The sequence below is a fragment of the Muntiacus reevesi genome, chromosome 19, assembly GCF_963930625.1.
Source record: "Muntiacus reevesi chromosome 19, mMunRee1.1, whole genome shotgun sequence".
Classification (NCBI taxonomy): domain Eukaryota; kingdom Metazoa; phylum Chordata; class Mammalia; order Artiodactyla; family Cervidae; genus Muntiacus; species Muntiacus reevesi.
Window position 1 is genome coordinate 37,113,418 of NC_089267.1, and position 16,526 is coordinate 37,129,943.

A 16,526-nucleotide genomic window follows, 5' to 3' on the forward strand; every position below is an offset into this window, starting at 1 on the left:
CACATTTCAAAAAAAACTAATGACAGGAAAACACTTACAATTTGATACTGATTTTAAGAGCAGGGTACCTAGTAGTTAATCCTACTACTATTGGCTCATGACTGAAGGGGGTATAAAGGACTTCTGAAGGGCTTGACAATATTTCTATTTCTTTATCTGGATAATGGTTATAACAGTACATTCATTTTGTAAAAATTCATTGCATTTACTTATCTGCATAATACCCCATTCCCATTTGATGTACTAATGGGAAATTACTGTGGTATTAATTAAAAAATTTTAATTTTAAAAAGTTTGCTTTTTGTAAAAAGTAGAACTCCAAATAATATAGTAAGATCATGTTATTTTAAGAACCTGTATTTTTAAAGTGATAAGATGCAGCAAAATGTTAACAGTAGTATTCTGGGTGGTGAAATTACATGACTTTTATTTTCTTCTGTGCAAATTTCTCTTCAGTAATCAGAAAAATGATGTTCCTTATAATCAAGAAAAAAAATGAAAGTTTTATTTTATTATGACTGATTGATTTCTGGGCTTGTGGGAGCCTAGTTCTTCAACCAAGGATCAAACCCAGACCCCTGCAGTGGAAACTTAGAATCCTAACCACTGGACCACTAGGGAATTCCCAAAATTGTATTTTAAAGAAAATGCTTTCTAAATTGAAAACATACACAGTGTAAGGCATTGTTCTAGAACAATGCCTAAAACATAATGTTGTTGTTTAGTAAGTTGTGTTCAACTCTTTTGCTACCCCACGGACTGTAGCCTGCCAGATTCCTCTGTCCATGGCATTTCCCAGGCAAGAATACTAGACTGGGTTGCCATTTCCTTCTCCAGTGAATTTTTTGGACCCAGGGATCAAACCCTTGTCTGCTGTATTGGTAGGTGGGTTCTTTACCACTGAGCCACCAGAGAAGCTCCTGAAACATAATAATGCTTGATAAACGAGTGAATGACCACTTCTCTATCTACCAAGCAAGGACTCCTTTGAAAAAAGCAATGTCATCAGTTAACACTCTCAGCTCCCAGGGAATCCATGCTGGCCTCTAGCAATGACTACCTTCTTGTCTGAGTAAGAGTTCTCAAGCCACCTGTGTAATAATTCTTCCCAAAATGTTGCCAGGACCAAATCTGCCTCATTCGGCTTCCTCATAATTCCTTCAAGATTAGCTAATGGTCCTTTTCTGGGATCAAGACTCCAGGTTCTTTCAATCAGCCTGGTGTTTTCCATACTACATCTCATCCACCTTGAGGCGAGGACTATGGAGCCCCACTTTGCAACCATGATGGCGCTGTTCCTCTCCCTTCCTAAGCATGGAAATCATGTAAGAACTCTGCCAGCTAGTACTGCACTTGCTTTATCGGGGCCTCTTTAAAACTACTACTTGCCTTTCTACTGCCATGAACACAAAACAAAGCCTCATTTATTTTCTTTGCATTTCTTGAAAAACTCACACTTCTAACATTACTTAGGGAACCATACCACTAGTTGGTATTGCCAATGGTTCTGTCTTTAATGGGATCCTTGTCTTTTTAAATCTTCGTTGAGGGCTCAGAGAGCATCAGATGTCACTTTCTTTTAAGGCCACAACTCTTGTCCCTAACACTTCTCTGCCTGCAGTGTTAGGCAATGCCTCCCACATATTGCACTCTTGAGGAGCTCTTTGCCATGTTAGCATTTTTTTATTGATTTTTTTCATCTTTTACTTCTTTAATTTTTGGTTGCACTGGCTCTTCATTGCTGCACATGCACTTTCTCTAGTTGCAGTGAGTAGTGGCTACTCTTCGTCAGGGTGCTCAGGCTTCTCATTTTGTTGGCTGCTCTGTTGTGGAGCAGGGGCTCTAGGTGCATGGATTCAGTAGTTGTGACTTGCAGGCTCTACAGAGCAGGCTCAGAAGCTGTGGCGCATAGGCTTAATTGCTCTGCAGTATGTGGGATCTTCCCAGACCAGGACCAGGGATTAGATTCATGTCCCCCTGCCTTAGCAGGCAGAATCTTACCCACTGTGCCACCAGGGAAGTCCATGACTGATTTTTCAAAATTCAGTTTAATCCTTCCCCGAGGTCTCCCTATGCAGAGGAAGGTGCTGGGCATAAAACTCAAACTTGTGACCAGACTATCAGTCAACTGGATGGAAAGAGGCCTAAGGGGACAGCAGGATTCTCATGCTCTTTCCCCCAGTGCCATAAACCCTAAGACTGCCTCTTAGCTCCGAGCCAGAGGCAATCAGATTGTCTTCTGAAGCGATGTCTCAATCCAAGTCTCTTTGCCACCTGCTTTGTCAGCTGACTCTGAGGAACTAGCTTCTAGCTGAGGGGTTGGGAAAATAAACTTCTCTCTAGTTTATGTATGTGAATCTTCCAAGTCCATTTTAAAGGCACCTGCTAACACTAAACAGGTAGTGCTTTGCCCTCCAGAAACCTCTTTCTGAGCTTGCTTGCAGTGTTTCAGAGGGACAGAGGGGATCCCTGAACACAGCCTCTGCTTAAGCTCAACTCTGGCTCTGGTTGCAGCTCCCTTCCCCTGATCTGGCATCCAGAGCCAGGGCCTCTGCAGCCCTGGGTTCCAGCTTAGCGGAAGGGCATGCCTCATAGAGCCAACGCTTGCCACTCTGTTTCTAGCTGAGCCTGTCTGAGCTTGAGGAATCAATTCCAATCCTGTAAAAGTCTTAAAGCTCAGGGGTCTTGCTTGGCAAAAGCCTTCACTGCTTTCCCATCATCACCACCCCGCTTTTGTTTTAACCTTCTTTAATACAGACTCCAGCCCCACAAACGAGCAGGGGCCTGTGGCATCAGCCCTTTCTTCCCGTGTTTAGAACCTACTCTCTGGTGCTCGGAGTGTGACAAGTCAGGGTGGGAGGTGAGAATGGATTGGGGGAGGAAGGGAAGTTGTTTCAAGGAAGCCCCAGATCAAGAAAATTAAATATGCTGAAAGGCTTATCTTAGGTTTATGCCTTATTCTAAAACTTTTTCCCTAAGAATTTTGAACTGGAAAAGGTGCGAAATGACTCCAATTCAAGCAAGGCAGTCAAAATTTTCAAACATGGCGTAATATGGTCCACTCTGGGTAGTATAGGAAAAAGTGTTATCTTTGCTGTTTTTAAACTTGAACCACTCAAGCTGTTGGTATGAGAGGAAAACAATATACATATAAAAGCAAGTTGACTTTCTTCTCACAGCTGGCATAAGCCTTGAGCCAACAAATCCAATTAAACTTTTTGTTCACAGTAGCTTATTTTTTTTTAGTAGGCTATGTATTTTTGTAAATATTTGGCTGTGCCAGATCTTAGTTGCAGCATATGGGAACCATTTCCCCAACCAGGGATCGAAGACAGGTCCCCTGCATTGGAAACGCAGTCTTAGCCTCTGGATTACCAAGGAAGACCCAACAGAAGCATATTTAAACGGATGTGAATAATATTCTACACAATTTCATAATGTAAATATACTAGAATATATATATGTATATACACTAGAATATATCTGCCTTTCATGCGGTTAAGAGATGTTTTGACAATTCCTATGATCCATTAAATGTTCATTAGGATAATAATAAATACTGTGTATTTTTGTAGGCTCTTAATTTCATAAAGGACAAAGTATTGATATTGAAATTCCATTAAAAAACAAACTTTCTCTTCTTGGTCAAATTTAGCAGTGGTTTGTGATTTTAACTTCTTCCGTTTTAAAACCTCTGTGAATCCTTTCCTGGCCTCATCTTTGGGTGGGGGAGAGGAGAAATGGGTAAAAATATAAATGAAAGGAAGAAGAGATCAGAAGCAGCTAGATAATTGAAAACTGACTTGGTCTAAGTTCCCCTCCACCTGCTTCCTTTATTGATTTGGGTAGTAACACCTCTACTTTGGATTATGTTCAATACCAAGAAAATAAATAGCATTTAAGTTATAAGAAGGAATCAAACTTCATGAAATTGTATATACCTTGATATTAATATCCTATAAAAAATATGTTTTGTATTAAAAAAATAATAATCTGCTTTTCTCATCTATCAATATCCAAATTTAAGTAAAACTTAGGACAGGCAACTTACCATCTTTACTGAAATGGATACATATTCTCCAATTAATGTATGTTGTGTTCTAAAGTTCAAGAACAAATGGAAATTAAAATGCATTTCCCACAAAAACGATACAAATGGTGAATCAAGAGTTCCAGATAGTTGACAACTACAACAAAAAGTCTTTGAGTAAGATTTCAATACGACTATGTGGTATTCTCTTATGAAGAAGATTCAAAGACTAAAAAACTGCACAGGAAACAAAAGCTTGTACTGTTTGTTGCTGTTCAGTAGCTAAATTGTATCCAACTCTTTACAACCCCAAGGACTGCAGCAGGCCAGGCTTCCCTGTCCTTCACTACCTCTGAAGGTTGCTGATTAAAACAACAAAATACTTTAAGACGTCACATCTGCAGAAAATGTGGCGATCTTTACATTAAGATTGGTTGAAATGCTAAGGTAGGTCTTCCTGATGGAGAGGGGTCAAGGTGTTATTGGACAAAAGATGCCCACCAACTGAGAAAGTATCTAGAGACCAAAAAATGAGGCAGGATACTTCATACAACCAAGCACTCAGATTATAGGATAGTTTACTTAGAGGGTAGGATGAGATGGATGACATCCGGAAACATTTGCAGCTGCCACTGGAAATTTTTATAGTTAACCTAGGGTATAAGGGTACATGCTTGGAAAACAGGAAGTGCGTTCCAAAGTCAAGATTTATGAATGGGTAACTAGTCTCTTGGGTACTGGGAATACGTCAGCAAAGGTCTTCATTATTGTTTGGAGCCTAACAATAATAGCGTGCAGAGGCCACCTGGACCTAATGATCACTAAGTAGTATCTATTCACTACAAAGCCCTTGACAACAGGGATTTACTACACAGTACAGCCCTAGGTAGGATCAGTTGAAGGACAGGAGGCACTGAACAGGCCCAAGATGACATCTGTTATACTAACAGTCATTCAATATGGCAGAGGGTCCCTCTTGTAAGTGACTGGTGAAAAGGGCCCATTGCTTTCCCTCCTGAATCACTATCTTCATCAGTGTTAGTTGGACCTGTCAGGGGTCAAGCACTGGGAAAGGACTATGTGCTTATCATTACTGAGGCTCCTTTCATGACTCTCTTTCTCCCCAACTATTGTCCACCTACTTGCAGATAGCAGGACATGAATTGTTTTAATTTAACCCTCTCTCCCCATTTAGACATAATCTGCCTACTTCAGGTCTACATCCCCTGGAGAAGGGAAAGGCTACTCCAGTATTCTGACCTGGAGAATTCCACGGACTGTATAGTCCATGGGGTTGCAGAGTAGGACACAACTGAGTGACTTTCACTTTTCTTTTTTCAGGTCTAAAATTATGTAGTCTTGATTAAATTTATAATCAAGGACTTCCCTGATGGCGCAGTGGATAAGAATCCACCTGCCAACGTAGGGGACACAGGTTTGATCCCTGGTCTGGGAAGATTCCACAGGCCTTGGAGCAACCAAGCTCATGTGCCACAACTATTAAGCCCGAGTGCTGCAACTACTGAAGCCTGTGTGCCTAGAACCTATGTTCTGCAACGAGAAGCCAAAAAAAAAAAAGAAAAAGAAAGAAAGAAAAACAATGTATAATCAAGCAACAAGTGCACATAAGTGATACTAGTGCCCTCCTTTTTAAGAGAAGAGTATCAGCCATCTGGAATGGGATGGGGAGAGGGAAGGCTGAGCAATGGGTTTACAAACGAAAAAGGATAAAGGAAGTAAAATTGAGATTCCAGCTTCTGCTTAGTGTCAGCAAACTCATATAAATGCATGCACACACACAGACATGGAGGAGCTCTTTGACATGAAATTGAAAACAAAAGCATTTCTACTTCATATAACACACCATGGTTTATGTATGTTTGTTCTTGTACAGCATAATTGGTTTGTGTAAAAAAGCCTCTTTGCCAGGGACTCAATCAAGGAATTTATATTTAGGGAAAACAAGTTTGCAGTACTAGGAATAGGAAGTAGAAAGCCTTTTGCCATTTTTCTAGGCACAGGGCCAGTCTTCAAGAAAATTTCGAAACAAGTTGTTTGGCTTTGACTTACTCCTACTCAGTATGTAAACACCCAAGGCTTTCGTGTGCCCTTTACCTAGGGCTACCATTACCCTCAAATGTCCTGTGCCTTAACTTACCATTCCTGTTTTCTCACTTCAACCCTTAGCAAAACTTCTTTTCTCTCTGAGAAGATGGATAAGGCTCCATTTAGTAGCAGAATCTCTTGAAATTAAAATAATCAATAGTAAGGTAATATGTCAGGTAGTGGACATCTCAGAGATTTATGTTCTAAGACATAAAACTTAAAATCTCAAAATCAATCTCTGGTAGAATTTTAGGCAGAACAACAGGAAAGTCAGGTTGTAGGTATATGCTGGGAGATGGGGTCAAGTTTCCAGGTAGCTCACACTGAGCATGTATACAGTTACTTTGGAACATTTATACTTTCCATGACTTCCTCCCTTTATCTAAGACTTAGCTCAAAATTCTGTAAAATACCACTGGTTGTTCTGGAGATCCTTCCTCACTTATCCACCCAATGAGACAGGGGACATCGTAGGGGTGGGCAGAGGTTAATGTCACATCACAGAAAGAAAACGGCATACCTGGGTATAATATCTCCAGTAAGAGTATAACTTTCAACATAATACTAGTATGTTACTTGCTCATAACGTATATAATATATATAGTTTAGGTAAATTATCAAGTTATAAAAATATACAATAAAATCTTATAAGAAACTCTGAAACAATGGATGCTTCATAATTCTCTTAAGACTACAATAAAAATGCAGCTATTGGCTAAATTCCGTCAATTCTTTTTAATTCTCTTTGATTTGTCCTCCTCATCTTCTGCTTTCCTTTCCGCAGGTCGCTTCTTCAGCCCCTTCATTTTCCTGGTTTGTAGTTTGCTTAGGTCTTGCTTTTGCATATGAATTCTTCCATAAGTTGTACCAAAAGTATCATGAGAGACATTTTTCTTCTTCTTTGGCTATGAAACAGTAATATATGAAAATATAGTTGAGTCTACAATTATGAACTGATAAAAATCTAGTGTACAACAACTATCATTTAACAACTTCCATTAGTGAGCACCCTTTCAATGATATGGTATCTATAGCCCTATAGGTTCTTTCTTCTCAAACTCAGGTATATGCAGATTACTTGGAGATCTTGTTAAAAATGCAAATTATAACTCAGTAGGACTAGGGTAGAATCTCAGATTCTTCATTTCTACAATTCCCAGGAAAGTTATCAGATCACAGTGAGAAGCAACCTAAGAGACTACTCTAATCATTGTCATGTACCGAGAGAAGGTCTTACGTTTAGCTTAAGGACTGTGACTATCATTTCAAATCTTTACTGGCATTCCAGAGATGCCATTTCTACTTGCTTTTTAAAACCATTCAAACGTCAAAACACATTTTATGGAAGTATGGGTTATACATCCTATGCTTGAAATTACATTTTCACAATGCCCAAAATGAGACCTATTTTTGTTGAAAACTGGCAGTCTTGGCTACCAGGAAGCACTCGGCAATACTTGATGCTTGGTTTCTACAATTTTATTATCCTTTATGATTGGCTTATTTGGTTCTTCCTTCTTTCTTTGGCTCTGAAAGTCTAATTTTATCTATTATATTGATCTGTTAATATATGTCCTTTAATATAATATGCTACAGATCCCTTCTGGAAAGAAGAGAGGAATATACAAAACAACAGCACCAATCTGCAAGTCATGTACCTTCAGGGCTTTGGGCATTTTCATAGATAATTTATAAAGGTCATCTGATGCTAGGTGTGTCCGCCTCACAACCAAATCCAATGAGGGTCCCATCTCTTCCAATTCAATCCGTGGTGTTTTACAGCCAGATTTCTTCAATAGCAACCTTTATGAAATAGCAAAAAGAAATGCTGCTTTGAATTTGATAATCAAAGTCCCACTCCTCCACATATTTTTGTTTTAGAGAATTATAGTTCCATAAAATAACAAAATGTTTGGAAAGCCTAATTTTAATACTTTATATACAGATAGTCCTCCTAAGAAGTGAAATCTTTTATTTGATTTATTTAAGGTTTACATAATTATATAAAAAATTTTAAGTGGATCTTTAAGACATTATATTTACATAATTAACAAATTCTTATTTCTCTAAGACCCATTCAGAATCAACTTTTCTCCAAAGCACAGACACTGATCTCTATAGATTGGAATGAATGTAACAAAACCATGACTTTCTGGATACCATATGTATAAATAACCTTGGATCTGAAAGCTTATGAGGAATACAGTGGGGGGAAGAAGGGAGATTCATTTAATTCTTTTTTTGGGAGTGATATCACAAGAACTGCTCAAAGACTTAAAGGTTATTTGTGCTGTAAGACTCAAATTTGTTACAGTGACCAGATTTCCATACAGAAAAGGACTAAATAATAATGTTCAGAAAAGATGAGCCTTTTCACATAAAAGCCAGAATGAGAAAGAAGTAACAGTGACATAGAGAAAAGAAAGAACAGAAGAGGAAAGCAGAGTAAGTAATACTCAGGAATGAGCAAACACCAGGAAGCAGGAGTGAAATATGTAAAACCTTATTAAAAGCCCTGCATAACATGAAGACAAACAACCAATACAGTCCACTTACAGGAAGTGCTTTTACTGGCTTCTGGAAGAGTCACAGTGATACTGTATCAGACACAGTAGTTCACACTCAAGGCAAAAAGGAAAAACAAAACAAAAAACCCCAGAGCCTAGGATATGTAAAGAGCAGAAATGTTAAACAAACAAAAACATACAAACGTTAAAAGATAAAATAAATGTTAGCATGGGGCTTGAAGGGAGCAAGCACAGGGAAAAAAGAGCTTAAACAAGGGCCCTTAAGCCACTCTCCTCACGGGGGTTCTGGGAGATGAGACCTGAGAGAAGGCCTGTCTCTGGCCTACTGTAGGGGAAAACATTTTTAGGAGCTGAAGATGGCTGACGTCATGCCATTGTCCTTAACATTTCACTCAAAGCATACAGGGGCAGTGACCATGTGACTCTTCTATATCACAGGTTTTTATCTTTTATTCTGCAATTGCCTCTACATCTTTCATATCTCAAATAAATTGTATTTATCATGCTGAACTCACATCAAGACTAAATTTTTGGAATTCCCTGGTGGACCAGTGGTTAGCACTCCTCACTTCCACCGCAGGGAGCATGAGTTCACTCTCTGGTTGGGGAACTAAGATCCCAGGCATGCCGAGCGGAACAGCCAACAACAAAAGAAATGGAAAAAAAAAAAAGACTAAATCTTGATTAATATCTTGTGTTCAGTAGATTAACTTAAGAAATCAAGGAAATCACATACATAAAATTTCAATGAAAAAAATTTCTGCCACTTAAAATGTTGCTGCTGCTGCTAAGTTGCTTCAGTCGTGTCCAACTCTGTGTGACCCCATAGACAGCAGCCCACCAAACTCCTCCGATTCTCCAGGCAAGAATACTGGAATGGGTTGCCATTTCCTTCTCCACTTAAAATGCTAATTTCAGCTAAATGGAAAACTTGTCAATCCAGAACAGTTCATGGCATGCCTGATGGAGTCAGATTACCCAAGGACCTTTTTATTTATGCAAGTGTTCTCCCAACAGAGTAATCTTTTGAGCAGTATAGAAAGTTAGTAAGATTGTTTCCATGTAACTACATATGTTGCTACTTACTGATGAATTAATTATAGTGCCATACTAGACAGTATGTGTGGATGATCTGATTTCACTTCATTGAGTATGATTATTATTCTATTTCTACTTGATAGAAGGAAACTTACTCCAGCTTTCAGTTCTCTGCGTATGGTTTCTCGTGATAGAACTATCATCTTTTCTTTTTATTAACAGAATTTAACCATGAAATCTAGAATCTAAAATCATTAAATGTTAATCTTTAAAAAAAAAACAAACAACCATCTATTTACTCTTTCTCAGAGGAAATGTATTAAGAGAATTTATAAAGAATTTTTGTGATCATACTAAGGAAAATACATGAAGACTCTATTAAATATCAACTCTTAAAAAAATTAAAACCACTTCCTTTACCCTCAATGCCATCATAAACACTGCACTTCTTTTTAAAGCAGACATTTTGATTCCAGGCTTTTGGATCTCCAGTCAAATACCTACTACTGCCCAGAATATTTATACCCCATGTAAATCTCCATCTCAGATCCTAACCTCAAGCTCTGTTTTTTTGTTTCCCTATAAGCTCTAAGTCAAATGTGACATTCAGTTCTAGGAGACTACTTGGTACACAAAGACAAACAGAACCCAGTTCCTTCCCTCTTGGATGGGTTTAGGTTATTAGATATGTTAATTGGTAATTTCTATATATATTTATGCATGATTTGCCTATTTCTTGAGAAAGACTGGCATTACCCTCGTTTAAATTGTAATTTCTTTATTTTTCTCTCTTTCACATCCCTCTCTTCTGTTGACATTCTGTTTTCAGTATTTAAACTCCCTGCCCAGAATGCTGTTTGCTTTTTAAGGTATGCTAATACTTCCTGTTCTGCCTATTTCTCCCCATAAAACCTACCCGATGCCAAGGCAAAGGCATACATGGCAGTTATTCAAGATCTTCTGTCTCATATTAATAGTTCTGGCCCTATAGTGAACAAAATTCTCCAAGGGATTAATTATTATAGGATGTACAGGAAGATGCCAGTAACACTATGATTTATTTCCCCAAAAGGTCAGGTCAAAATTTTTATTAATGTAATTTCATACTCACAGTTCTTTTCATCCAAAAAGCACAAAACCATTTTATAATCCTTACTCAACTTCACAAATTAATAAATAGTAACTATTGGGGCTCCCCCCGTGGTGCAGTGGTAAAAAATCCGCCTGCTAACACAGGAGACTCAGGTTTGATCCTAGGGTCCAGAAGGCCCCTGGAGTAGGAAATGGCAACCCACTCTAGTATTCCTATCTGGAAAATTCCACGGACAGAGGAGCCTGGCGAGCTACAGTCAATGGGGTCTGATACGACTGAGTCACTGCGTACACACATTAACTCTCACCTTAACTTTGCCTAAGGGCTGGCTGGAAGAGGGCAGGACACCCAGGAGCAGCCTGTGAGAACCCTGAGAAACCACACGAGGACAGAAACTCTTTTCCGGCACATTCCTACCTCTGTCTGCACGTCTCCCTCTGAACAAAGGAGAATTATCCATCTCAGAGGCACCTCAGAATTACCTAAATGGTATCACAACACTTTGCCAAGGAAAACCAGAGGCCCTGAGAGGTGACCTGACCATGTTCTGTGGTGAAGCTTGGCACAGAGCCAGGTCACTAGGCTCAGAGCTGATGCTCATTCCAGGGACCACCTCTTCCTCTCCCAAGCAGAGCACAGCCCTCGGAGGCTAAGCTAATCCACATGGAGGGATTCTCCCACTAGCAGCTTGCTCTCAATCACACTGTCATTTTCTATTTCAAGTCAACAGCTAACAGGTATTAGGGGATATAGATATGAAAACCTGGGATTAAAATTTTACAGCAGGGTTTCTAATTTTAAAAATTCAAATCTTTTTTTTTTCTTTATGGGAGATGCCATACTAACAGTGATTTCAACAATAAGATACTTCTTAAAGTAAGTGGATGGATGGTTATTTATAGTTACACTGTCAATTTATCCCTATTCTTAAATTTGATTTGCTAATTTTCAGTCCATTCTGTTTTCTTTATATTTCTTTTTCTTCTTCTTTTTTTTTTTTTTTTAACAAATTAATCTCTCCTTTCACTAAATACAATTAAAAAAAAACACAACTTTTGGTTGTGCCGTGCAGCATGTGAGATCTTATTTCCCCAACCAGGGATTGAACCTAAGTGCCCAGCATTGGAAGCACAGAGTCTTAACCACTGAACCGCCAGGAAAATCTCACTAAATATAAGTTCCAACACAAGAGAATATTTTTTTTGAAACCGATCACCATGAAAGAGTTTTAGATTATTGTTACTATCCATCTCTCTTTCTCAAAGATTTTTACCTTTACATTTTTAGTTCCACTGTATCCACAGGGTCTCCCTGTTTAACATAAGTTTTCAAAATGATTTTATGTCAGTGATTTTTCATCTTTCATTTCTTGCTCTATAAATAGGAGTCACCTATTTTGTATACATTCTTTTTCTTTATATATACATATCTTATTGAAGTACAGTTGACTTACAATGTCTCAGGTGCACAGCAAGGTGATTCAGTTATACACATATATTATCTTTGAAATTATTTTCTATTATAGGTTATCACAAGATATTGACTATAGCTTTCTGTGCTATACAGTAAACCTTCATTGCTTGTTGCACATCTATTCTTTTTACTCCAAAATCTAGCATTCTATTCACACTAGGTCAAATAAGTGGAACCAAAATAACATAAATAGTTTAGTGAGACTTTTAGTTCTTAAAAGTCCCAAAACCAAGTTTGGAAGTTCAAACAACAGACTATAGGGGCTTTCAATCTCAACTAATTATAAGAAAAAAAAAACAGAAATAGGGGTACCATTCATGGGGTGAAAAGAACTGAATATCTGACTCCATACACACTTGAGAAAAAGATGGAAAATAAAAAACCACAGGTGAACATTTAGTTCATTTGGCTGTTCACTGGACACAAGCTGGTCAATCACGTATTCCATTATGACAAAAACAAAATTAAAACCACGGATGAAATGCTGAAGTCCACAGACAGTTGCACAAACAGCACACACGCACAGAAGACAGCGCCAACAGCGGGCCGTCAGCACTCAGGCTGCACTGCCAGGGTACAGTGTGAAACAGACACCACGCTGATGCCCGCGCACAGGCAGCTTCTGGGACTCAGTGTATTCTTCAGGAGAGTGTGGGTCCATCATCAACGCTAGAACTTCATTTTAAATACGGGGCGGGGGCGGGGGGGAGTCATGCTTATCTCAAAAGGCTCAGTTGTAACATGTAGATTTTTAATGAAAACAAAATCAGCTTTTCAGATTTATATTTATATTGTGGTGGAGGTAAGGTAGAAGGCCTGGGCTGGAGAATGAAGGTAAAATGAAATCTAGTCACTAAATGTTCTTATTCCTTTCAGACTCCATTTTTTAGACTCAGGGTTTTGAGATGTGCTTTAGCTGGCTTAAGACTTGTAGCTTGGTGCTCTAAGTCCAGTCAAGAAAAATAAGGAAATACTGCATAGAAGTAGGGCAAGTCAAGACTGAATACGTGTTTTGAGCTCAGAGAAAGTGTCTGAGGCTCCAGAGCCCTGGTAAACAGGGTTTTCTAGAGGCAGAAGTCAGCAGGGGAGTGACAGACCTGAGGATTAGCACAGAGCTATTTGTCACTGCTATTTTGCAAACTCTCCAAATAAACTTCTGGTCAGACACCAATTCTCAGTTTGAACTCTATTAAATAGTCACACTAAAATGCTAGCCTTGATGATTAATAAAAACATGTAAGTGCACTTACTTATAGCTTCGAAAATAAATCTTCCCATTCAGTGCAGTGAAGTGCAGAACATACTCTAAACCAGCCAGGCGGATATTTGATACTGTGGGGCCTCTGAAGAAATCTAAAAGCACACATTAGGTTGTTAAAAATATTTTTTAAAAGACCAACAGACCTTTAAAATTCAGTTACAAATTAGCTGCATTCTAAATAAATGCAACTCTTTAATGTCTTATCTAAAAAAGGTAAGTAGAACAAAAACTGATCCCTGAAAAAATGTGATGGCCCCATCTTTCTATCATTTAATCTCATGATTATATTTCTCTGTTTAATCCACTGAGCCATGCATTAGGTTGGTGCAAAAGTAATTGCAGTTTTTGCATTGTTGAAACTTGGTGTTTGATATTGGAATACATTCTAAATAAACGTGCTTATACTATATATCATTTTAATGTTAATTTCCTGCTTTATGGTTTTATGCTTATGATTTATTATTGCAGTTTATTTTATATTTATCCTAGACTATGGAGATAATGTTAGACAAAAAGCAAATTTGAGGGATTTTCTTATTCGAGTTCAAAATGGGTCATAAAGCAGCAGACAACTCAAAACATCAACGATGTATTTGGCCCAGGAACTGCTAACCAACGTACAGTGCAGTGGTGGTTCAAGAAATTTTGCAAAGGAGACAATAACCTTGAAGGTGAGGAGCATAGTGGCTGGCCATCAGAAGTTGACAACGACCAGTTGAGAGCATCATTGAAGCTGATCCTCTTACAACTACTTGAGAAGTTGCCAAAAAACTCAACATCAACCATTCTACGGTCATTCAGCATTTGGGGCAAATTGGAAAGGTGAAAAAGCTCTATAAGTGTGTGCCTCGTGAAGTAGCCGGAAATCAAAAAAACTGTCATTTTGAAGTGTCATTTTCTCCTACTCTACGCAACAAATGAAACATTTCTCAAACGGATTGTGACCTGCAACAAAAAGTGGATTTTACATGACAACTGGTGACAACCAGCTCAATGGCTGGACGAGAAACTCTGAAGCATTTCCTAAAGCCAAACTTGCACCAAAAAAGGTCCTGGTCACTGTCTGGTGCTGCCAGTCTGCTCCACTACAGCTTTCTGAGTTCTGGTGAAACCATTACATCTGAGAAGTATGCTCAGCAAATCAATGAGGTACACTGAAAACTGCAGTGCCTGCAGCTGGCATGGGTCAATAGAAAGGGCCCAATTCTTCTCCAGACAATGCCTAACTACACATCGCCAATCAATGTTTCAAAAGTTGCACAAACTGCGCTGCAAAGTTTTGCCTCATCCAGCATATTCATGACCTCTTGCCAACTGAATACTACTTCTTCAAGCATCTTGACAACTTTTTGCAGGGAAAATGCTTCCACAACCAGCAGAACAATGCAAAAAATGCTTTTCAAGAGTTCACTGACTCCTGAAGCACAGATTTTTATGCTACAAGAATAAACAAACTTATTTTTTTATGGCAAAAATGTATTGATTGTAATGGTTCTTATTCTGATTAATAAAGATGTGTTTGAGCCTACTTAAAATGATTTAAAATTCACGGGCTGAAACCACAATTTTGTACCAACCTAATAATTTTTCAGTTTTGAAGTTCTCCTTCTAAACCAATGCTCACCACAGAAGTATATCATGTTTACTGTGATAATTTTTCAGAAAATGTAAAACAAGATATAAAATTTTAATCTACTAAGACAGGTATGTTAATACAGCAAAGGTCTATAAAAATGGCTGTTCAAACTTTGACTATTAAATTGAACTAGTGTTTGTTATATGGTGGAGGCCAGCAAGAAAATGTCAACAAAAAATCTCAACTACATGAGCTAAGAAAAGCAACCTAAAGTGTTCAAGACAGAGAAGAACCACCAAGATAAGGGAGTAGGTTTGTTTTCTCAGAGTGGTAGTTAACACCCAAGTGGCACATGAGACAATTTTAAATTATATATACAGGCAGATATAACCTACAATGCATTATTTATGTTATTATATACCATTTTCCATTTAGAGTAGGAACATACGATTTCTTTTTAAAAAGAGAAATCAATTTAAAGAAAAATCTCCAGTGAACAACACTATGGATGCTACATGGACATGGCTAAAGTTGTAAAGATGACACATGAATGAATAAAGTCTGGAGAATACATCAGTGAAGTGCGGTCACCTCATTCTACAGATAGGACCGAACCTGAAGGAGGCTAAATGGAAACACGAATAACATTCAGCTGAGACAAAGTTATGCATAAAAGTCATCCAACTTAATTACTTAGGAAGAGCTACCACAAGACAGATGATGTCATGAACAGGATTCTGTCCCAATCGCAGCTACCCAGCACTTTCCTTCCGTCTTCCCATTAGCTCATAAGATGGGAATAATCTCCATGTGCATGGACATATACATCTTTTGTAGTTTGCCTTTTCGTTCTTATGGATAATTAAGAGAAAATCGCATTGCTAATGTATATAAAACAGACATAAGCATGCCAACACATGTACATACCACCTTTCCTTACTACTCCAAACAAATATTCCTCAGGGATACTTTTATAAACCAAATATACTTTTTAAATTCTGATCTAAAATTTGATCATAATAAAGACAAACTTTCACATAATTTTACCAAATCCCGACTCTTTCAGTGGCCAAGTTAATAAAGCCCCACTCAATTGTTGTGGCAGCATTACTGAAGTCAGAGTCTGGAGAACAAGATATGTAAATTCCAGTCTCCCCTGAAACAGCTTTTGCAATGCAAACCATACAGGCATGTGTTTATCCATAAGATTTTAAGAAAGAAAGAAAAAAAAAAAAATGAAATGAGGTAGTAAATTTTAGGAATACTACCCTTAGCTCACACCATACACAAAAATTAACTCAAAATGGATCATAAATCTAAACGTAACATATATAACTTCAACAATTTATAACATATAAATTATTACAAATTATATATATGCATATATATATGAAAAAATCTTTGCAACCTTGAGATAAGCA

The 16,526-nt window shown here is 38.0% G+C and overlaps 1 protein-coding gene across 1 annotated transcript in view; it reads right to left on the reverse strand.

Annotated features, from left to right (window-relative positions):
- Window positions 1-265: 265 nt before the first annotated feature.
- RPF2 (ribosome production factor 2 homolog) overlaps window positions 266-16,526 on the reverse strand; it is a 37,281-nt gene continuing 21,020 nt past the window's right edge. The window contains exons 8-10 of the mRNA XM_065911380.1: window positions 13,519-13,621; window positions 7,795-7,939; window positions 266-7,041 (exon numbers count right to left, since the gene is read on the reverse strand). Of these exons, the coding sequence (XP_065767452.1) occupies window positions 6,862-7,041; window positions 7,795-7,939; window positions 13,519-13,621 (428 nt within the window). The 3' untranslated portion in view covers window positions 266-6,861. The remainder of the gene's footprint in view (window positions 7,042-7,794; window positions 7,940-13,518; window positions 13,622-16,526) is intronic.